This window comes from Balearica regulorum, chromosome 4 (genome assembly GCF_011004875.1).
Source record: "Balearica regulorum gibbericeps isolate bBalReg1 chromosome 4, bBalReg1.pri, whole genome shotgun sequence".
In the NCBI taxonomy this organism is placed as follows: Eukaryota; Metazoa; Chordata; class Aves; order Gruiformes; family Gruidae; genus Balearica; species Balearica regulorum.
The window spans coordinates 24931530-24956143 of NC_046187.1; the positions used below are offsets into that span (position 1 = coordinate 24931530).

The 24614-nt window shown below is 38.4% G+C and overlaps 1 protein-coding gene across 1 annotated transcript in view; it reads left to right on the forward strand.

The window, feature by feature from the left end:
• COL25A1 (collagen type XXV alpha 1 chain) overlaps positions 1–24614 on the forward strand; it is a 322148-nt gene that overhangs the window by 293309 nt on the left and 4225 nt on the right. Inside the window, exons 28-36 of the mRNA XM_075751482.1 lie at positions 358–420; positions 2176–2226; positions 2589–2615; positions 7663–7716; positions 12912–12965; positions 14774–14800; positions 15543–15596; positions 21480–21557; positions 23924–23962. Of these exons, the coding sequence (XP_075607597.1) occupies positions 358–420; positions 2176–2226; positions 2589–2615; positions 7663–7716; positions 12912–12965; positions 14774–14800; positions 15543–15596; positions 21480–21557; positions 23924–23962 (447 nt within the window). The remainder of the gene's footprint in view (positions 1–357; positions 421–2175; positions 2227–2588; positions 2616–7662; positions 7717–12911; positions 12966–14773; positions 14801–15542; positions 15597–21479; positions 21558–23923; positions 23963–24614) is intronic.

Consider the following 24614-nt stretch of genomic DNA (forward strand, 5'->3'; position numbering starts at 1 on the left):
TAATCCTATATACATATATATATGTACAAGTGAAATTTCTCAGTAAAAATAGAAACAATTCCAAAAATGTATCTGTAGTACAATATATCATGTATGGAGTGCCAACTTAAGGACTTGTCATAAACATCAGGCTACAATTGATAGCTAACAATATAAAAGCATACCTTTACATTTGTTAACAGTTATTAATGAAGTAACACTAAAACTAAAAAAAAAAAAAAAAAGCAATTCCATTATATATATGCTGCATTATTTTCAAAAAATTATAATTATTTGCAAATAAATATTATCATTTCTATATTGATTGCTAATAAGATTCAAGCCATTTATAAATGCTGTTTTGTACTGATTTTGTAGGGAGCCAATGGTATGAAAGGTGAAAAAGGAGATGTTGGTTTGCCAGGTGCCCAAGGTCCTTCAGTAAGTCTCAGTGTGGTGTTTGCAGTGAACGTAGTAGTCCAGCAACGGTTCTCCAGCTTTTGCTTCTGAACAATATTTCATATGCATGATTGATCTTTCCTGACATCCTTGATGGTTCCTACACTTGAACTTTCAAAATATTTTTCTTCTTTGAATAATTATTTGCCCTTTTGAGAATGAATGGACTTCTCGTCATAGCGCTAAATACAGCTTAAGAAATTCTAAAGGTATAATCCTATTCTGTTCTATTCTCTTACTATGAGTGACAGCCCTGCTTACTTCAGTGAAAGCCTTCTGACTCTGTAAAGTATCAAAAGATAAATGTTTTGCAAGATAAAATAGAGAGATAAAACTGATGAAAAAAAAACCAACCCCAAATCTCTCTCAACACCTTGTATTCTGGGGATCTCAGCAAGTTCAGTGAGAACCAGACTAGATTGCTCAGCAATGTCAGGAATAGCGAGTGACACGTGACTCAGGATAGAGACTAATTTTTTGGGACCAGACATTCTCCTGATTTTTCAAAGCATTGTAAAGGCATTTAAAAAAAAAAAAAAAGCCCCCAAAAAACACCCCAAAACCCCAAACCACAAAACAAACCAACAAAAAAACCCCAACCTAACAAATAACCCAAAACATCCCCACACAATACCTTTATGATATGGGTGAATGACATTAGCAGAGCACAGTAAGTTAGGAAACCTCTGAGCAGAAGTTAACTACCACTACTTTTGTCAGTGGTGACATGCCTTGGGTATTTGGAGCCATAGTTCTGACAAGTCCTTCTGTCATCACAGGACATGCTAGGCACCCTGTATCTCCGAGTCTCTTTCTCGGAAATGAAAATTAATTTGTTACAAATTAATTCACTAACTCATTCACCTTGTTCTGCTTGTTTTCACTTATAATGAGGCTTTCAGGTTTTAGGAGATTTCACAGATGGTGGAACCTTTGTCTTACATTTGAAAGCTCATTTTGTTGCCACTATTGCCATCACCAACAGCTAGCGTAGCGTAAGTCTGGAGACCTGATTTAGCATCCCTGCTGTCACCTTGCAGGTTATGATAACAGCCCTTTGGGATTAAACCCAGGAAGAGAGGTGATATTAAACTGTAAATATCATCATGAAATTCTCTTCCATTGGTTTGTTAGGAACACAGAAACCCAGCACGGAATATGCATGCACTAAATGCTGAGCAACCTGATTACCTATTTTAATGACTTTAGGGAATTCTTTGTACAAAATGAAAGGAGAGACAAAGGGCAGTTTTGAAAATATGCCAAACCCTAGCTTGAATTGAGTACATTTTCCATTCATCAGTATTGGGGAGGAATAAAATCACACATCATCTTCTTCTGTTTCTCTAGATTATGTAGTACAGAGACAACTAAGGAGCACATACCATAACATATTAAAAGCTCAAGTATCCCCACTCAGTACTGTTTGTTTTAGAGAGATTTCCCCCCCCCCCCCCCCCCCAGTGTCTTAAAGTGTATCTTAGAACCTAGGAGTAAGAACCAGGAGACAGGCACACTGCCATATGGCACAGGCAAATCGACACTTCAGGTACCCTGTCTTTCTAATCAAAATAATTCCCATTCCTAAAACCCTTTCTAGATATGCTGTCAATGTGCACCGTTGCATTGCTATGTTTGTAAGCGCTTGCCAACAGAAGAAGAGTCAGTCTGACTTCTGGTATTTGTGAGGGAGTTCTTTACTCTGCGAGATTTACAGCTGTTGTTTTTTATCTGTAGGTGATAGGACCACCTGGACCACCAGGGCCACATGGTCCTCCAGGCCCTATGGTAAGCTTGGGAGGAAGAGCGGGGCTAGAAAGTGCTTAAGGCCTCCTGTCATTTTAATGCCTGCTTAACAGAAGCACTATGAGAGTATGTGACCATTAAAGAGGCACCTAATTTAGGACCTTTGCTGCACGTCTTTAAAATTCATAGGGAGTAGAGAAACAAATTGCACCTGTCTCTGTTAGTGTTAACATGCTAGTGGTCTGGTTCGTTCTCTGAATCAGACATTTACAGTTGCTTTACTGGTAGTTGTGTTTCATTTGTGAGGACAAAAATGCAGGTGCAACTTTCACCCCTATAAAGCAATAAACTCTTAAAATTTAGTGGCATATTTTTGTAATGAAAAATGGTGTCTTGATTTTCAGGGACCTCATGGACTGCCTGGCCCAAAGGTAAATTAATGGCTGTCCTGAATAGTCATGTTCTTGATGTCTGCAAAGTGTCATGCTTTGTTCTTTAATGCATGCAGCTATGTTTTGTCTTATGTCTCATTTAATAAATGTATCTGATATTCTTAAACCTTAAAGCAGATTTTAATATTAACAGATAGCTTAAAATCTTTTTGAATTTTCTGTGATTGTTTCTGATTACTATTTCTCCTAAGCATTGGCTGAATCCAATTTTTGTATTGATATTTGTGATGTGACACTAAATTATTTAGTCTCCTGTTTATGGGCAAGTTACCATTCCACTTGCAATTGGAATTACTTTTGAAAATAAGATGCGTGTTATACACTCAGGAGATGGAGTCAAGTAAACTCTTCTTCATTTATGCTCTCTTGGCATATCCTACTTCTTCGAGTATGAATTGCCTTTCACATTCTTAGGTGCCATGTACTTTACTGGCCAGTTCCTTCACACATTATGCAAGTTCCCCATCACAAGTTCATGTGCATATTTTCATGGTTTCCAACCTTGGAATCCCTGATCAGGCAGGTCTGCAATACTATTTGAACATTTTCCACAGCATAGTACATGAAGATACACTGCATCTTCAGCCCATGAAATCAGTTCAGGAGGAAGGAAGGGGATTTTGGCAGAGTTGGAATATTTTAATTTGTGCTTTAATTCAGTAATCACCAGCAAACTAAAATTCAGTGTGACACTATAGCATAGCATTCATTAGAACGAGTGGTGTTGTCAGGCATGATCATTTTAATTACTATGACTCCCTAATTGCATGCGCCTTTCTCAGAAAATAAGTAAGAGGAGGAGGGGTTTTTTGGTTTAGTTTTTGGGTTTTGTTTTGTGCTTTTAAGGTGTGAGACAGAAAATCAGAGGTTTGACTCGTTATGAGACTGTTTGTGTTATTTTGGTGCAAGAAGCTTGAGTCATAAATCATTTTTTGAAGTCAAGTCTGTTCCATCTTAGCACCAGTCGTGCCTTACATTAGGCTTTTGGCCTGAGACTCAGGCTTCTGTGAGATTTCTCAGGTCTGTTTCCAAAACTTCAGCATTTTCAGTGCTACTGCTCTGAAAGTCACATCGAGTCAAATAGAAGAATGAAGAAATGGCTACCTAGGCAGGGTGCAAAGCAAGCAGATGATGTCTGGAGTTACTTAAAGCAGTAGAATAGATTCTACTCAGATTTTTTTTTTTTTTTTGGTAAAATATGAATATGATATAAGGTAACATAATACATCAAAGAGAAACCTAGGAACAAGGCCATGGGGAGCAGCCTGGATGAAATACCTGCGTATTTCTGTTTCCCAAAAGAGGCAGGTGCGGTCAGTACTCTTTTTGACTGGGCAGCCCTCATGCTGAGGTAGTTTTTCATGATGCGAGAATGATTTATTAGCAACTCCAAGCCCACCATTATCCTCTTAGTGATGTAATAGCCTATGCATAATTTATCAATCACAACAAGACAAGTACCATTTCTTATATTGTTTAAAGTTCTCTGTACAAACACAGAAACTATGGAGCTCCCAAATAGCTTGGCCATATAACCTACACTGCTTCTTTTAATTTGTTACTGTTTAATTATGTATGCTTAAAGGTTTAAAATATCTTTATGTAAGATTTTGCTGCAAATTCCAGTTTGCTGTAAGAAAAAATATTGCATCCTTACAAAATGTACTTTACAGGACAGCCCACTGCAGAAACCTGCAGTTTTGAGGCTTACTTTTCTGAAAGTTCTTTCCATTTGAATTATCTGCATGGAGTGGTTTATGGGATTTGAGGAAATTCCCAAACCCCCTGAAACTCACACTTAATTCAAACCATCTAACTATAGTGATAATTACTAGGAAAAGATTCAAAAGAATCTGTTACTCATAAGTTTGCTGCAGTTTTTTTCACACAGATTTTAAATCTCCAGCAGACGCTTCCCAAGTGCTTTTGCCCAGTACTCTCTCAGTATGTAAAGTGTCAGTAAGCTGAGAAGGTTGAATTTGTGTCTTTGTTTCAAACTGGAATTTGCAGCCATTTCTGAGACTGGCTTCTTCTATCCCAGCTTAAACACCCGTTATAGCACCCAAAAATTGGCATTTATACTTTTACGTTTAGGGTGAACCAGGGTTAAATGGTCTTAAAGGATTGAAGGGTGAACCGGGTCAAAAGGGTGACAGAGGGCCCCTTGGTCTTCCAGTAAGTAAAAAACCCCAACTATTCAATCTCAGTGCAAATCACAAACTTTTCTTTCTACTCCTGATGAACAACTCTGGTTTACTCAACAGCACACGTAGACCATACCATGTTAGAGCACAGCATCAGTCTTGTTTTGTTTTACCCCAAATCTGTGCTATCGTCCAAAGTAACGTCCTGTAACACCCAGTGCTGTCAGGTTTTTTTGTTATGTGTCAGTTGAAAGTGTTCAGTGTCACAAGGATGCCATCACCCCCATTACATTAGTCATATTGTATTTAAGTGTTGTATGGTCTTCGCGTTAAAAAAGGCATCTTCCCTTTCCCCTCCCCCCCATCTCTTCAGTTACTCTTCCTCTATTTGCACTTCTGCAGTTAAAATGGAGAGGTCTAACTGAGGAAAGTTAAAAATTGGTTTGGGGAACTTTATTGTTTTTCTCATTCATTAGGGATGGTGGATTGTTACTTTTCCTTCTCCTTTAGAAAATTTCCATTCTGAGTGTTTGGCATAAATTTCATCTTAGAAATAAATGAAGGACCTTAAAAATAAATTTTCATGTGGAGACATTATGGTTCTTAAAATTTAGGTTGACAAGAGAGAAAACACTTGGCGTGCTTACTTTTTGTGTTTGAAAGCACTCTGAAAATTTAATTTTATTTTTTCCTCACAAAAAAATAATTCATTTTTCCTTTTTCTTTTTTTAATGTGAGGATTACACCATGTGAGTATATGGTTACTAGTAAAATGGAGGAAAAAGACTTAGTTAACTGAAAGGAAGCCAAACCCCTCTGATTAATATTTTCAAGAATTATGTGCAGGGCCTCTGGACATGGTCAGCTTCACTGAGAATTTTAATTTATTTTGAAAAAAAAGAAATAATTTTCAAGTTGACAGTTACAGCTATGTAGAGAGGGAGCTTTGGAGGTCCGAGCCAACCCCCTGAAAATGCCTAAAAGGAAGAAGAGAGTTTTGGCTCTGCCAGAAATATTTGTTCTAACCCAGAGCAAAATACGCCGTCAGTTTTTTTAAATTTATATAGATCTTGTCTTGCTCCTCCTTACTACTTTTTTCTAAATATCATTTTAAGAAGCAAAGTCCAAGTGCTTGACTTTCTAAAAATGTCTCGTTTTCACCGTTAATAAGACTTTGGCGGGGGATGGGGGGGGATGCTTTCGGTTGGGTTTTTTGGGCCAGATTATTCCCTATGTCCCAAGGAGTTTTGGTCCCCCAGCCCCAGCATTCCTGCCAGCGGTGCTGGGAGAGTCGAGCACGTCTTTCGCTGTTGCTCTGTTATTCGCCTAAAATCCACCAGAGGTCATCCCCTCCCCAAGGATGCTGAAGCAAATAGCCCGAGGTGCCGGGTGCTACCCACTTCCAGCCCTTGACTCTGCTCTGAACTGGGACTCTATTGGGAAAACAGGAAATGTGATTGTCTCCCGGGCTCTTGGAAATGAATGAGGCCATTGTAGTCAGGATCCAGATTTTTTGGCTGCATAATGCAGTATTCTTGCACTTTAAATACTTCCTATCACGGTTAACATACATTTTTCTTTCTTTGTGTAGTATAGTATTCAGTATTGTCGTTATTTACAAATTAGATAGCACGCAAGTATATTACAAAGTAAATATTTGCGCATTAAAGCTCAAAAACACCCTAACATCTGGTGTTTGTAGCACTCCTATAGCTTGACGTTATTCTGGTCTAATATACCGTGACGTGAAGGCAGGGGTGAGTCAGTGACGTTGCGCTAATCTGAGAACAGAATCAGGCTCTTGATGTTTTATGTGAATTTTTAACTAACATGCTGTAGTAATGTGATACCCATTTCAGAACTCTGTCACAACTTGTACTGTACGTTTGAATTATGTTTATTCATCAGCACCACTTACTAATCTCACGTTCTTGTCATTCGTGTTGTACCCATCATCCATGCTTCCACCTAACCACACAGGGAGCATCTGGCTTAGACGGAAAGCCAGGACCCCGGGTGAGTCCCTCATCTTTCTGTGCCGCTCTTCGTTACCAAGTCCGCGTGCTGGCTGCACTCACGCACCGCCCAGCGGAAGGAAGGCCGAACGCCGCAGGCATTTTCCATGCTGTATAAGAGGGGGCTTCGAGCAGACTCTTAGGGCAATGCGTGTGGGAAGGAGAATGTAATTCTCTGTAGAAGGAGCTCTGAATCTGAAAAAGGCAGTTGTGGTTTTGATTTTTGGTTGGGCAACTGCCTTGGTTGGGGTGCTTATTTTCCTAAGTACAGTTAGGGATTTAGCTTATAGAGGAAAACATACTTCTTCAGTGCTAATACGGAATCAGTGAAATGGATGCAGACATGCTAGGGTTCTGCCATAGGCATTCTCATATTAAACATAAATGTTAAATCATTTGCTTTTTATAATGATAAAGAAATAGATAAAGTCAAAGAGGAGTGGAGTTATGTATTTCAAGGCTTCTGTAAGATTCCCATTGATCACTGCAACAGATAAGTCCCACCTTACAGGTGGACATTTCAATTTTAAAAAAATCAACGTTTTAAAAAAATAATAAATCTTTGTTTGACCCTTCTATTTTTCCTGGCTAAATTTATTTCAATAAATTTAAAATCTTTGTAAATCTAATGACTTCCATGCATAAAGTAAAAGCCAACGAGAAGAAAGGTCGGTTACCTCATAACAGGAGAGTTTATACATGGAGTTTTGAAAGCCAAATGGATTTGTTTGACCAGGTCCCATCACAATTAAATCTGAATTTTGAACCAGTGAAGACTGATTCCATGTTAGTTCTTGGCTAGAAGACTAAAACTAAAGACTTGTAAGAACAAGACCTCTCTCTTACCCCCGTTGTTTCCTTTCGCAGGGTGTAGATGGCCCAGTTGGTCCCCATGGCCCTGCAGGTCCTAAAGGAGACAGAGTAAGTATATGTTCTGTGTGCTTCTCTTTACAAAGCAACTGCCGCAATGGCAAAATGTCGTATGGCTACTTATAGTGTGCCTAGATGTTCCTAAATGTAACAGTATCTCATCTGTTTAAGGATCAGCCCAGAACTGTATATGCCTTCTAGTTACACACACATCTATCTGTTTAAGGGTTGATTTTGTAACTCATTAACTTCAGAGGAGCTGGTATTTTGTGATGACTAATCAGTAGGAAACTTGCAGGACTTTCAAGTTCACAGTGCTACACAGAACATAATTTTGGTTGGTTTCGTTATTTTGCGTAAATGGATTGAGAGAACAAACTGGGACAAAAGAAGATAGTGTGATCTGATTACATATATATGTATGCAGTGGCAAAAAAAATGAGTATTTCTCACCTCTTTGCACTTAAATGTTTTCATCTTGAAAAAAATTCTCTAACCTCTATAAAATTTAAACTTTTCTTCCTTTTTTTTAAGCCTCAAAGATAGGAGCCCTCCTATTTAATTTGAAATATTCACAGTAAATTTTCCCCAATGGCAATAGGATAGGGACCTTAATCTTTAACTGTGAGCCTGTCTTTAACAATACAACCATCAACTTGTACAACAAAACAAAATATGATACTTTATACTAACTAAAACCTCCAAAGAGTTGCCAGCCCAGCATTTTGTCTCTTTGAATTTCTCAATTTAACAAAACAGCTCTGCTAAAACGACTTCAGACTTGCTGTATTAAGGACGCAGCCATATGGCACAGGTCCAGTTACCTTTAACAGCTGTACATCTGAGAAAGGTATGCGTGACTTGATGATTCATTCTTACAGAGATGTCTGTTGAGAAATAAATACAAGACATGCAGCATAGTCCAAAATAAGAACAGTAGACTGTAGTTACCACTCAGGCTAGTTAACTGTCTGAAGAACTTGGGTATTTTTCTTTTTTTCCTAAGAGATTACAGATTCAAGTCTTTCTTTCAGTTAGGACAAAACTTTTTTTTTCTGTAAACTCTGTGAAAAGATAGTTGAACATTATCTTCTGAACTTCAGGAAATAATGTAGATGAGATATACATGTAGAAGCACATATGAATACTGTACATTTTATTCTTGCATTAAGAGCTTTCATCTTGAAGGATATGCGTATGTTGAAATTTCTTTCAAAAACAATGCACTATAATATAAAGTATTCTTCTAATGCATGGAGGATAACTATAATTGTTTTTTCTTATGAAAGTATCTAAGGTCACACAGCTGGATCTAGAGTCAGCCCTACCATGGCTTTTGACAAGTAGTAGTTACAAAGGGCATAGGAACTGCTGCAATGCAAATCAGTTCAATAATTGTATGAGCACAGAGGGACAGATTGACAAAAATATATGAAAGTAAGGTGTGCAAGAAATTCTTGCATGCCCACCATTTTCTGTGTAGCTAAATGAATGGGAGGAAGTTCACAAACAAGATGGAAGTTTTTTTCTCCAAGCAATCAACTAGCAAGATTATTGCTGTAATTGTTCATTTAATTATTCAGTACTGTTTGGGAGGAGAAGTTGTTTGTAGCACAGTTATCTAGCAGGTGCCTGGCATTGATATATGTCTTGTTATCTAAATAACAAATCATGTGTTTTTAATGCAGTTTTACAACTTGAATTTGCAACTGTTGAACTTGTTTATGTGAAAGCAGGAGGAAAACATTTTTGCCTGCAGATTTCAGACTTTGCCTTTTAATTAAAAATGGTGCATAGTGCCACTGCTCACTATCACTGGACAGGATCACATTTTGTCCATACTGATAAGAAAAACCTTGGGCCAGTATTAACATACAAGGGCACTAGGGATTCCTAATGTGAAACATAACCGTATTCTTAAATCCACATTATTTAAAATTTGGAAAGACAGTCTCCTTTAAGAGAATACATGTAAAATGCTGGTCGCTATATATTTATGTCTCCTTAAAAGTAAAGGAAAACAAGTATAATCAAACTGAAGCCTAGTGATTTCTTCTATAGAAATCATAGATTCATTGTTGCATAGGCTGCATTTGAGGCAACGCTGAATTACTCTTCTTAGGTAGACCGGACTGTTGTGCAAATTAAGGTTGGTTGGTTTGTTTCCAATTTAGCTATTTAATTAAAATAGAAAACATAAAATAGAAAACAGTCTTTATACAAAACTTATTTAGATGGTGAGGAAGTAGACTAGGAAAATAGTGCATGTCACTAGAAAATAGGAAAACATGATTTTTAGAACAAATGAGCTATTAACTCACTGTGTGAGCTTAAGTATGTAATTTTCTCTCTAAACTTTAAACTGTTCATTGATTATTAAAAGCTAACACAGGATTTAACACTTCCTGAAGTATGATGCTGGTAAACATTCCAATACTGTGGTTTTATGCATTTTTTTGGTAGAAACAGAAATGGTAATTAATACGGTGAATTAAAATCATTTATTAAGCTGGTGTCTTAATCCTTAATAAATTTTTCAGCTATTGAAAATACCATTTTGCTAGGTGCTTAGCTTTTACTGAGACCATCTTCATTAAATGGAGGAGTTGATTATAAAGCGCCTCTGAATCTGGCTGTGTACCTATTAATCTCACTTATATATTGTCTTGAGAGAAAATAGAAAACATTGGTAAACAGATAAACATTTTAAACTACCGCTAGCAAAAGGGGACACGTAAACCTGAAGGGTAATGACAGGCATAATGTGTATCCAACTTCTTGTCCACCTAAAAGAAGCTGAAAGACAAAATTAATGAAACGCTCATTTCCTGAAACTCTTGCCTTGATGGCAAAGACCTGGTTTTGAGGTTTGGTTTTGGCTCTCCGATGTGTAGCCTGTGCAACACTGTCATCACTACACACATTCTGTACTGGGAGGGAAAGCGCATCCTCTTTAATTTGGTTAAAATGTTTGTCACCATGACAGTGTTAGGAAATCTCCATCTCAATCTTAATGGAGACACCAATTATGCAGCTTTCTTCATGCAAATGATAGTTCATATTCACCCGTGATTCAGGAGACTGAAGTGAAATAGGAGGCAAAACCAAAGGCTACGGTTTCTGTCCTTTGGGCACTGATGAATTGTCTTACGAAAAGATATTAAAAACCTTCCTGAAGTTTGTGAATGTCTGTTTCCCTGAAGGAAATGCTTTATCGTGATGGCTGAGGGCAGTATGCCCATGACGGTCCATCAATCTTATATAATCCGTAAACATTCAGGACTTCATCGGATATTCCAAACACATTTCAGCATGTGCTTTGTATTGGAGGCAAAAAATTGTGAGATACATTTCTCTAAATATATACTTACATAACAGATGAGATTATTTCCTAGACCAATACAGTCGGTATCTTTATGTCTACCATATGTTTAGCAACGTTATAGGCCTATCTTGAGAGGACTTTGTACAGTCGTCTTTGCTGTTGAAGATTTTTAAAAAAGATACTTAACTATTCTTGACATATTTCAAGCATTGACGAAACAGTTTTGTAGCTGTCATATACATAGGTCAGCACACGAGTTTCTTCTCAGCAGAAAGTTTTAAAGCTGCAAGGGATTTACTGTTTCGCAAATCAGCTGTTACTTCCCAACACCTCCTATTGTTCTGCAAGGGCATCCAGCCCAAGTGCTGCTCAGAAATAACTGGAGATTAACCGAATCCAGAAAGATCAGACATTGCGCACCTAATCACCACTACAATAAAGTGAGTATAGACAGTGTCCACCTGTGTAAAAATATGAGCTATCTAAAATAGATCAAATGTCAGTTACTCTGACAAACTCCTTACTGCTGTGATTATTCAACAACAGGTTCAGACTAGGTTTATTCTGGTGCCTGCTTTTTTTGTATTATCCACTCAATAAAACTGAGACTTAGCAGACCATTTTCAGAGCTCTGCTAAGGGATGTGGCAGTGCCGATGATCACCACTATTAATTAGGCACACATCTACATCTCTGTCTTGTGCTTTTAATAGAGTAATGTATTAATAATGAGTAGTAAATAACTCATATTTTAGAGGATCTGATACACAGCATTATCTCAAGAGCTTAAGTGCAGCAATTGCCAGGGTGAAACCCAGCACTTCTGTATGCCAGGAGCCTTGCACGAAGCCTTGCATTAGGTTATGGTAAGGAAAGGAGGTGAAGAAGGGATCCAAATAACCCTACATAACAAATCCAGAGTAGGAGCTTTGAAAACTGGATGTGGTCAGGACCTTTTTTTTTTTTTTTTAATCTCAACACTTTGAGCAGTTTAGTTCTCTCAAGAGAGTATGGCTTTTCTGCTGGCTTTTATTCAGAAGAGCGAGCATCATGGTCTGAAACGACACTGCTGCCTATGCCTGCTTACCAGCCCTGCCTCCCTAACAAGCTCGCAGAGGGCTGTGCTCGCAGTTACATGGGGTAATGCTGGCTGACTCCGGGAGTTTAACTCCATATCAGTCTTGATGAAGAACAAGTGGAGAGCAAAGATGATTACTACTGTCAGCCTGAAATTTGTCGCCTTGAAATTTCATTTCATTCGGAAAAGTTTGCTCTATATTAAGCTTGCAAAATGATTTTGGTAGCATCCCTCTGGAAACTGGTAATTTTCCTGTGGATTTTAGTGCAGAATGAGATTACTTCTGGAGTAATCTCTGTACTTGTTTGTCTTGCACATTAGTACAGTTTTGATTTAATAAACCAGGGTATTGATATCACTAATCTAGAATCCCATACAGCAGTTAGCAACACAGTACAGTGCATGGGATAGTCTTCACAATGTCACTGTTAATAGCATTGCCTGCTTAAATACAAGCTTTGATTGACACATTATGTTTGTTTGTCACTGTGTCGCATCTCATCTTGATGCTGTATATCCTGAGTTTTCATTACAACATTGGATTTTTACTGAGTGTGATGTTGCAGCTGTTACAAGCTTAAAATCTAAATCAGTGCAAGTACAGTTTGAAAAATATTTTCAGTTACTAATGGATTTAAGAATAAGTGTAATATCATATGCCCCAAAAGTCATTTTGCCTTCTCTTTGCCCCCTTAATCATTTAAAAAAAAAATAAATGAGCTTGGATATTTTTGACTCAAAAGATTTTGGAATGTGTAAACTTTAACCTAAAGCACTTGGTAGAGATCATTTCTATCTAAGATAGACAATGTTTTTGTTTGCTTGTTCTGTATTCTTTTCTTAGGGTGAAAAGGGAACTGTAGGTGACCCTGGACCCAGAGGACCATACGGCTTGCCTGTAAGTTCCACATAGTTTGTACACATTGTGCTTTTCATCACTCCTTGATTAAACTTTGTTTGCTTTATGACTGCTTTTCACCTAGAAATACTATTAGTTGGAAAAGTCAAAGGTAGATGATAATCCCTGACATTGCAAGGTCACTGGTCTGTGTTGCTAGTTGTTAGACTCCTACCCATGCACGTGGTCACGCAAAAGTAATGAAAGAGACCTGACATGAACGAGCAAGGGAGAGGAAATCCAGAATGCAAGTGCTCCTGTTCCTGCAGCCTGTGGCCATCAGCTGTCTGGGGACCATGTGAGAGTGTCAGGAGTTCAGGATGAACTGTGGAAAGCTGTGATTTTCTTAATGTCAGTAAGCTGCTTGGATTTCCGTGTCTTGTGGTTTAACCCGGCAGGCAGCTAAAACAACCACACAGCTGCTCGCTCACTCTCGCCCACAGTGGGATGTGGGGGAGAAGTGGAGGGGAAAAAAAGAGAAAACTCATGGGTTGAGATAAATATAGTTTAATAAGACAGAAAGGGAAGATGATGATGATAAAATAATATATATATAAGTGATGCACAGCACAATGGCTCACCACCCACAGACCACTGATGCCCAGCTAGTTCCTGAGCCAGGGTCCAAAGCCCCTGCCAGCTTCCCGCAAGCTATATACTGAGCGTGACGTCATATGGTATGGAATATCCCTTTGGCCAGTTTGGGTCAGCTGTCCTGGCCATGCCCCCTCCCAGCTTCTTGTGCACCCCCAGCCTCCTCGCTGGCAGGGCAGTCTGAGAAGCTGAAAAGTCCTTGACTTAGTGTAAGCACTGCTTAGCAACAACCTAAACATCAGTGTGTTATCAACATTAATCTCATACTAAACCAAAAGACAGCACTATACCCGCTACTAGGAAGAAAATTAACTCTATCCCAGCCAAAACCAGGACACCGTGCTGCAAGGCTGCTTCACCATTATATTTTTTTTTTTTGTTGGACACTTCAGAGACCAGTTTTGGACCAGTTTTATTTAAATTTCTGTGCTGTGTGCTCAGGAGCAATTTAAGAAGTTCATTGTTGCTCATTCATAGGTGGAGATGGTATGCTTTAAATCAATCATTTAAATGATATTATCCATTTATAAAATATGAGTGAGAACTTCCTTTGGCCTAACAAGGATAGCCCCAACAACATTAGTTGACTTACTGTATTTGCTTTGCTGATGACTGGGTCAGGTGTGTACATATACACATGTCTCTTCTGTACTTTGACACAAGAAAAGCCATGTAAATGTGTTTGGCCAGGCATAACCAGCCTCTGCAAGAGATTTGCAATGTTTCCATACCCACTCCAGTCTAACCTGTTTGATTAATTAATTTAAGCTGGAATACAGACTCTTGGTTTAATTGGATCCATTTAATTGGATCAGGAGTCAATGACTAGAGACAGGCTCCATGGAGTGTTAAATTAGCTTGCAGCGCATGTTTATCTGAGGGTCACTTTTGTGAGTTAAATAAAAAAAATCCAATTTCCTCCTTTCTGTGAACTAAAAATGAAAAATGATAGGCTTTTCTGTATTTTTAGCTTGCTCCTGGTGTCTTGCGTACAAACAAAATTTTACAGTCAAGCAAAATTTTACAGTCAAGTTATCAGTTCCTGGAAACTTGCAACACTGACAGAAATGTACTTCACTAAGGGCAATGCTGTGCGTACAGCCTTACCAACATGGGGTACCTCTGTACAGAGGGAGCACAGAAATCAGGCATCAAGGCGGCCGTTGGTATCACACCTTAGGGACGCTAATGCAGTTTATATGGTTCTTTGGCAGGGCAAAGATGGCGAGCCTGGCCTTGATGTAAGTAATATGTATGACCAATACACTCTTAATGGTAGGTAAGCATCTTTCAAGAAGTAGCTTACTGAGTGTCATACCTTTGTTTCCATTTAGTGTGCATGTAGTACATACAGAGAGTGTGCTAAATGCTGCATTTGCTCTTTCTCTATGACAAAGACAACAGAGATTATGCAATATACAGCCTTTTTCAACAGACCCCACCAGAATCAGTGCTTAGTAATACAAGTAGTGGGTCTTTTCAAAGTCAATAAGCTGAAAAACTGTGCTTGGTAAGAAACTATTCAGACTTGTGACTCAGTTGTAGAAGAACAAGGAGTCACTAACGTTTGGTTAAGTAAATTTATCCTAATTAAAGAGAATAATTCCATTACCTGTAAGAGATACATTTCAAAATATAGGCTTTTTCTTTGGCATGCTAAGACAACTTACTGAAAGCTTTTTCCTCTAGTCCTACACTGAAATCCCTAACTTGGAGGAGTCTTTTCCAGAACGTACATATGCTACATAGTATGGACTATTGCCATTTTGAGTGATATGATTTGGTGGCAAAATGACTCTACCGAAAACTGACTTATTTGTCTCACATGCTCTTGTGTGCGCGTGCATGTGTGCACACATAACACACATATACATACAAAGCATGTAGTGAAATCATCTTTTTTTATGTTTTCCAAGAGTATTTGAAAGCTTAACCTGCATGCGAATAGAAGTAGACCTATCTTTGTCCGTTTTGTTTTTATAGGGATTCCCTGGTCCTCGAGGAGAAAAGGGTGATATAGGAGAAAAGGGAGAAAAGGTGACCGCAGTGTTATTAACTGTTGCTTGATTCCTCAGCCTAGTCAGTTCTGATGTCTTTATGCTATAAATTGTACCATTAAAACTTATCTTTGGTTTTACTGTGTGCCAAAAGGCAGGTTACAGATACATGCTAAGCAAAATCATGGAAACCCATGAAAATACATGCACAGAACTAGTAATATCAACATGTCCCAAAGCACAGCTTGGTTTTAGGCTTATTTTCTCCAATCCATCCTACGCATTGAAAATCCTTGTCAGTCTGAAATTTTAATGAAGACATCACTGAAATGTGTCATTGTAGTAGTAATTTTATAGTGAAGACCCCAGCTCTGTCCCTTGGCAGTATTTGCAGTATAACTGTTGATCCTAGTGTACCATGCCTGTACACACTACTTGTCCCACACCAAATGGTGGATGACAGGAACTGTTTAAATTTTTATTTTTGCACTGTCTTATTTACAATTAAGTACTTTGTGATAGTTGTGGATTGAAATGAAATTATATACTCTATTATTCCAGTAAACCAACTAGACAGTGAAGTTAACAGAAACAGCCTAACTTCATTTTCACTGCCTGACACAGTGACTTGGAAATACATTTAGTAAAAAGCAATTTAGGACTAAATGCGTGCAGAGAAAGCTCATGAGCAAATCCTCCTAGTTCTAACCAACACAGAGCCCAGATGCTAAAACTGCTGAATTAGTACTTCTGCCAAGCCACTTAATATAAAAGTCCATACACACAACAGGTGATTTTTCTAGTTCAGACTACTGTTTTTTCCTAGCTGACATCTGCAGGGTTATCCCAGACTATCCCATCACAGTATCTTAAACAAGAAGCAAGGTTAAAAATTCACCGTGGCTGTTTGAGGTCATCTCCTTTTCTTAATATACTGTCAGGCAAAACACTTCCCAAGAATGCACTGATACCATGAAATGTATCCTTCCCTCCTGTCCCTTGTTATATTGCTTATTTTGAGCTCAGAGATCACCAGTAAGGTACTGATTTTGCAGAACAACTGTTGTTTAAGCAGATGCTGTATGAATATTATAAAGGCAGGGTCTGACCTGGCAGAGTAATCACAATGAATGGTGAGCTCTTGCTTGCTGTCAAAGACTACAGGTCTGTCTGTCACAAGTGAACAGCTTTTCTTTTCAAGAGCAGTTATCAGTAGAAAGGTGTAACTGATAACTGCCAGCTCTGATCGATGACTGGCAAAATGGCCAGCCTGTGTTAAATGGGAGTTACAGTAGGTGTCAAATCGAGTGACCTTAACAGTGTGTTCTCATACTGGGATACATTAGAAGAGTTGTGCGCAGGAGATTAAAATAAGTTATTACCTCTCTCTAATCAATCCTGATGAGGTTGCTTGAATACTGCAGATGGTATGTTGAGCCTCCCAGTTCAAGAAAAACTTGAGAAATCGGAGAGGAAGAAGGTGACCAAGCAGGGGCCTGGGGCACATGCAACCAATAGAAGAGGTTGAAGGAGGTGGACTGGCTTAGTTTGACAAAGAGGAGGCCAAACTACTTGAAGGGGAGATACAAAGATGATGGAGCAAACCTCTTCTGGGTAATGGCAAATGGGAAAACACAGGACCTGCTCCTGGGAGTTCAGAGTGGCTATTAGGAAAACTTTGTTCACTGTGAGGGCAGCACAGCACTGGGACAGTTTATCAGAGAGGTGGCTGAACCACTGCCCGTGGAGGACTGCAGGACCTAGTCTGGTCTGACCTGATCTAGGGTCAGGAATTGTCCCGCTCAGGTTGGGAAGTTAGACTAGGCGACATCCAGAAGTCCCTTCTAACCAGACCTTCTGAGGCTGTGCTTTCATGTACAGCTAGAGATAGGCAGACATCCTCAAAAAAACTTCCCCCTAAAAGCATCCCCCTAAAACTTCAGGAAAAGGAGAAACTTGTTTCTTGAGGAGAATGAATGGGATACAGTACTTAGCAAGTCTGACAGATATTTGAGAAACCATGTTATCTTATGGATTTCAGATTAAGAGGATTGCCAGGAAGTCTGTAGAGTGAAAATGGAGATGGAATCTCTGCCTTAAAAATTCTCAGAATATTCAAAGAAAATTAGAAGGCAAAGTAAGGTCTTTCTTGGTGCAACATCAGGGAAGACGTAGCTGAGACCTCTATGAAAGAGACTTCTGTTGCAGTTTTGACACATTTTTTCCAGAAATGAGGGAATACTTGTATCTTGCAGGTAAACTGGTTTCACCGAAACCACCTTCCCTCCATCAATTGTTCCTTTTCCAAATGGAAGGCTGACTCTCAAAAGACACAAAGGAATGCAATTAATAGAAGCTTTCATTATAACAAATTTTTTCAGTTCTGATGTTTTTCCTTATGCAAATTACTAATTATCTGTGACCAAATTGGTGCACCCATTTCAACAGAGATAAACCAGTTTACAAGTTGAGGGTCCAGCTCGTGATTTCTTGGGTTTTAAATATTCCTTACAGTATTTCTTGTTAGACTGACATTGCACAAGTTAAGATTAGCGAGTTTCTAGTTAAGAAACGTAATTCAAATTGCATTGCAAAAATATATATCTTTAGTAACATTCTATTGAGAACCAGTGACACATTTTTTTCATAGATGTGCTTTGATAGGGAATCAATCTTTATTTCTTCAGCCTGAGATGAGTCCTAGACCGATGATTTTTATTTTAGCCTGTCAGTAGTTCTGCTACAGTGAAAGCAGGTCAGTGTTTGCATTATAATGTCTGTTTAACTTGGCTGTAAAAATAATTTTTAGAAGTGTTCTAGCTGTAATTACTTATATAAAATTATAGTCAGGAGCAGCACAAAAAAGGTTTGTACGATAGATTTTGTATTTTCAAATTGTATGAATAGAGAAAAAAAAATCCTTTTAAAAAAGAATAACCTTTAACAAAAGGTAGACCTTGTGTTGTGGGGAGAGGGAGGGAAGGGGGCCCTGATCCCAAATGTGCAGTTGTGTCTTTTGTTATAAATATTGACAGAGGAGTATAATGTGTCCCAACAGTGGCTGGAAAGGCATCATCCTTTTGCCCCTGTACTCTGCCTTGAATATCCATACATGTAAGATAGTTCAAACCACAACGATGTTACAGAAGTGCCACAAATTTGTATTTCTCTAGGCACTGAGGAAGGTCAGGCAGGAATTTTTTTTAATCTTCATCATATGTAGATTCTCTGCATCTCCTGTGGATTTCTATAGTTCAGGGTAAGGAGGTGAAGATTAAGAGACCAGAACTCAGTTTGTGGAAAAAGTAGTAAAGTACCTGGGAAATCCAGACTATTCTCTATACCAATGACTGCTGCATTGGTTTGAATAAGATCATAGGTTTGCCCTGAAAAACTGGAAGTTTAAATAGTTATCTGCTGACTTGTAACACAATTTAAGGAAATACAAGTCCTAAAGAAATAAAAAAGAGTCAGAAACCAAACTGTACTGTCCATTTTCAGAATAATTTTTGGAGAATGTCCATGCTCTATGCTTGCAAACGCTCACAGCAAATATATTGGTGTTCCATCGAGCACAAATACCAAGAGATTTGACCCTAAAACTGCAGGGCTTCTGTGCTACGCTGTCATGTTTATAGTTTAAGATGAAAACTTAGCCAACTTTACAGTTCCTGACTCGTGGGGATTTTTTTACATCACAATCTTATAATTTGATAAAGAAGGGTAATGTTTGGGTTGCTGTTTTCCTAAATATTATCCTGCAACTCTTTGGCACACAGAAAAGATAGACAAGAAACTTTGCTCCTATTGTGTCATGAATGCAGTATGTTTTGTTCATGGAAAAGATTTTTTCATATGAATGCGTCAGGTATGCTATGATATTAAATGAATAATGTGCTTTCCTTCCTTTTTTAGATATGATATAGCTAATTATTTTTAATTGTGTAAAAATGGTTTTTCTCTCTTGTTTAATAGACTAAGTCTTTCTCTACTGGTGTGGAACTAGTTCCATGTTTATATACTGTGCTTCACCAAAGTCCGTCTGTCTTTCCAAAGGGGCATTCCTTCCTTCTCCTTCTACCTTCATTCCTTACAATTCCTCTGTCTTTTTTACCCTTTTCCTCACAAATTAAATCCTCCCAATAGCCACAACCTCGCTTGCTGGTTCTCCAATGTCATACTAATTTTCCTATGACTATTTTTCCCATTTATTTGTGATATTCCTGATTTACTCATCCTTCCTATCCCATTTTTTACAATCCTAGTCCAATTTGTTTGATTATTTTTTTAACAGAACCTTTTTTGATTTTTTGTGAAATTGAGAGCAAACCTGAAACTCATTTACCATTGTGATCAACTGGTGTGAAATCAATTATAAAATGAACTCTCTAAACACCTTATACTGCTTGAAGGTGAGGTCATTTTTGCAGGTAGCTTTGTTGAGGGGTGTCAACTCATTTCCATGAGCAATTAAAGCATTAGAAGTTTTACATTTAAAAAGAAAACTCAGTGTGAAATCAAAGGACTAAATTTTGGTAAAATCAGTAGATGAAACATTGCCTGCAGTAGAGAGAACATTTAAATGTTGAAATATTTAAATAAAGAATCTAACTACCACTTCTGATTATGATACCAAGACATTATGACATCATTGAAAATGTCATAGCACCTTTCCATCAAGCAGTTTGAATGTTTTGATTCCTGTAACAGGGTTTGAAATGCTAGTGTTGTATTTGGAGTGACAGGAGTGCACCCTCAGTGATGTCTGTGGGTTTCTGTGGACACCATTGAGAACAGGATTTGTCCCAAATTCTTACCAGAGTACAAAGGGTCAGTTCAGCAACAGATGCTCCAGGCCAAATTCACCCTTGACGTGACTCCATGGGAGCTGATAGAATTTAGCCAGAGACCAGCCGTCCCTGCGAAGCATCCGTGCCACAGGTCTTTGTTAGACTATGCTCATGTACTCCGCTCTCACAAAGTTACTTTTGGCTAGTGACGAATCTTCTAGGGAAGCTGACAAATTCAGCTTAGTGTGCCCGTGCACTTCAGTGCTATCACTTAGAACAAATAGGAGACCCCTTATTTTGGACTGTAGACTGGGGGGATTTGCAGATTTGCCTCTGTCTCAAGAAATCAATGATTTCAAATCCTGTTCTAGGATTCAAAACATTCATAATACTGATATGAAATACCAACACAAAATAATACTGACTGATTGCAGTTCTTTCTTGTGATCATATAATTTATTTTTCCACATAATGCACCATCCAAACCAGAACACAGTGGTAAGTGTCCTTTCAGCTCTCCATTGGCTTAAAAAGAAAAACCCAAACTTTTAAACCAATCTTTCTTTAATTTTTTTTCCAAAAGAATGAAACTTGTTTTATCCAAACCATTGTATCCACAGGGGGAAAAGGGAAAGAAAGGCAAAAAGGGGCCTAAAGGGGAGAAAGGAGAACAGGGTGCTCCTGGATTAGATGCACCTTGCCCATTGGTACGTCTCACTTGTGTATTGGAAAATCGATCATCCTGCTGTAGACTGATGGAATAAGAAATGAGGGGAGAGGAACAAGCACCAGCTACCGAGTCACCTGTTGTCCTTTGTTAATGCAGCGTTATCTCAAGTTCTGGCATATTTTGGAGCAGACTTTGTCAACCTCCTAATTTGGTTTAAAGGACTGATGAACTTCAGGCTAAACTTGTGGGGTTAGTTGGTGGGTTTTTTCCATTATTTTCTGCCAAACATGTTGAAAGGAACCAAATTTGAGATGTGCCAGAGTCAGTGCCCCACAGGTTGAAATCACAGCACGGCAGCCAGCTTGCTCCTCTTGCCTCTCTATTGTTATTTGTTCGCTCCAGCTAAGTCAATACTGAAGGCATTTTCTTGACAGTAACATTGCAAGTTAATCTTTACAAACAGGGAATCCGTGGAATTAAGGGGGAAAAAGGGGAGCCAGGCCAGCCTGGCCTGGATGGGCTGGATGCCCCTTGCCAATTGGTACAGTATTTCTCTTTCCTACCAACCCTGCATGCGGTTCCTTTGTTTGTAGTCAGCCATTCTCAATGTAAAGTAATGTTTTTCTGAGCTGACTTTACATTATTCACGTAACACATGCATGTGCATGAGCAAACCAGCTGCTTCAGTGATCATAACCACAGTGAGAGAACACACATTTTGTTGACACCTCAAACCTAACTCTCAGCAGTTTGCTCCCACATCACATGGCAATTTATAAGTTTGTGTCCTTCCTACATTTTCCCTGAGAATCGTTGGTTTGTTTTTTCCTCACAAAATGCCTATTGCCTTACTCACCCTGACCGCAAGTCTTTGCAGAAATCCAGAACAATGTCCACTTCTAATCAAGTCTGATGACTTCTGTCTGCACTGGCTCAGTTCTTCACCCTAGCCTGTCCCAAAGCTACTCTACACCCTGGACTTCCTTTCAAATCCATGCAGTCTTAGGTGCATGTTTTCAGGATTTGGCCAAAATGAGAGTCATGTGCAGAATGACATAAATATTATTCCTAAAAATCAAGTCATAGGTTTCCAGTAAGCCAAGCTGGAGCCTGATCTCCCAGACCTTACACAGTAATATTTTTGGTGTCTGGCCTGTTCATCAAATAGTTTTCAAACAGATCTGGAAATGAAAAGCTTACCTGAGGTTTGTAAGAAGATAACGGTCTGCAGCCCAAACCCTCACTGTCTTTGTTATTTAACGTCTTCAATTTAATGGTCTTACCCTTGGAACTTACCTTCCTGGAATACACACGACACTTCCCACCCTATGTTAGCATGAATTCAAGTTCCCACCTATACTAAAATGCTACTTGTTGACCCTCTCCCTTGTACCAATCTTGGCAACAGTGATTTTTATTTAATGGCAAAGTAAGTTTAAATTCTTTTCCATTTAAAAAACAAAACCAAAAACAAACAGTACATACACATTTCCTAAAGATACAGGGAAGATTTTCTTTTTAATTGTTCGCAGTAAAATTTGATCTGCATGTTCTGATATTTGGTGGTTAAGCACGGTTCTCTAAGGTGAATGTTAAATTAAGTAGATTTTATTTCAACGATGGGACTTCTAATTTGAAGTCAATGGATTTTAATCTTAAATACATAGTCCATTAAGATTATTCCATATTCCATTTTGTTTGCTTCCAATTAATGGTAACCATATCTCATATTTTTGGGGGGATAATCAAGCATGCTTTTGTAATTTAAAAATGTTTCTCTGTCTCTGTATTATCATTTATATCTGGAGATTCACTAACAATCATTGATGGATGAAAAATATTCTGTTCATAGGTAATTACTAGAATAAGCTGCTTAGGAAACAGCACTGTTTCGTGCTTTAGGCAGCAAGACCTTCCCATCAGATTACATGCAAGCACATTCAAAAATTCTCATTAACCACTATCTTCACATGTAAATTCATATAATAAGTGTTGTAATTCTGTATGCTAAAAACCATCAAGGCCTGATCTTTTTTTCTGCTCACGTCTAGTAACATGACATATGCTCCTAATTCTGAGCATGTGACTCTCTGGATAAGCCCTGCATAGCCATGTAAGTTGGAATTAGTGCCATGAAAACCAGCATGACTGTGGTCAAAAGTTGGCTCTGATCTTACTGGACATGTGGAGATATATGAAAGTAGGGTGGTGACAGAAAAGAAATGGAGTGACCCTCACTAACATAAGAAAAAATTAGATGACCACATTGTCCAAGCAATGAAATAATCACTGCGGCCGTACTGCCCTGCTCCCACCACTGATGTTTTCTTCCACTATGTCACTTGACGTATGTTTAAGCATTAAGATTTTGCTGCTTCATTCAAAAGCTAAGAATGAAAGTGAACAGGAAAGATCCTACTCAAATTTGAGTCCTGCTATTTTATCATTGGGTTAACTTTGTACTAGGGGCCCATAAAACACAATACCCTCCAGATAAAAGTGATAATATTTTTTTGCTCATTGATCTTGTAAATTCTTGTACAGATTGTTGTGAATAACAGATTATATTTAAAACAATATGCAGCCTGAGTTCTAACAGCAATAAGAAACTGATGAAGATATTCTAATGATTTAGGGAAAAACAAATCTGTACAGCAGAGAGGTGCACGTATGTATTTACAGTGTAAACCACCTCTCTCTTTTGGCTTCGCCTTGAGAACAAGAGAGGAAATAAGTTAGGAATTGGTAGCTACTTATTAGATAAAAAGTCAGAACTGCTTCAGCTGTTCTAACAGATATGGATGGAATATTTATCCTATCAAACCTAACTATGGTTTTTTTTTGGTTTTTTTGTTTGTTTGTTTGTTTGTTTTGGGTTTTTTTTGGTCCTCCCTCCCCTTGAAACAGGGTCCTGATGGATTACCAATGCCTGGCTGTTGGCAAAAGGTAGGATGGGCAGAGCTTCTTCTCCTTTTCAGAGGCAGTACGTCCTTGGCACCCAGAAAAGCCTGTCACAGTCATACTGAACAGTATCAGGATATACTTCAGAGCATCTTAGACAGATGTATGCAGCAATGCAAAATAAGACCTCTCCATGACAGTAGTTGGTGTGATGAGGTTGTAATATATGTAGAAGTAATAACTCATTGAGGCAGTATTGTAGAAAAAGTCCAAGACTTTTCTCTTTCATATGAAGACTCACACATCCTTCAATTTCTGCACATGATCACTGCTTCCCATTCTTTATAAAAGCTCATGGATATGGCATTTTTATAAAACATTTATATTCATCTATTATGATATTATTTTTCTGGGATACCTAGAAGATCAGTGCATCTTGCCCCTCTCTCTGCCTTACCTTTCTATTCTTCAATACATTCTCCTGGTTGTGATGTTATATGCTAATGTTAACTGGCAACGTTATTTTAGCAAAGATTTAACCTAGACAGTGCTAGATTTAAATGTAGGTGGAAGGATACTGGTGTATAATACATTATAAAACATAATGCGCAAGCGAAAGCCTGGGTGCATTTATCTCTGAAGAATAGCTGGTGCTGAGGAAATAACTATCCGTATTTGCAACTCTGCCGTATCTATG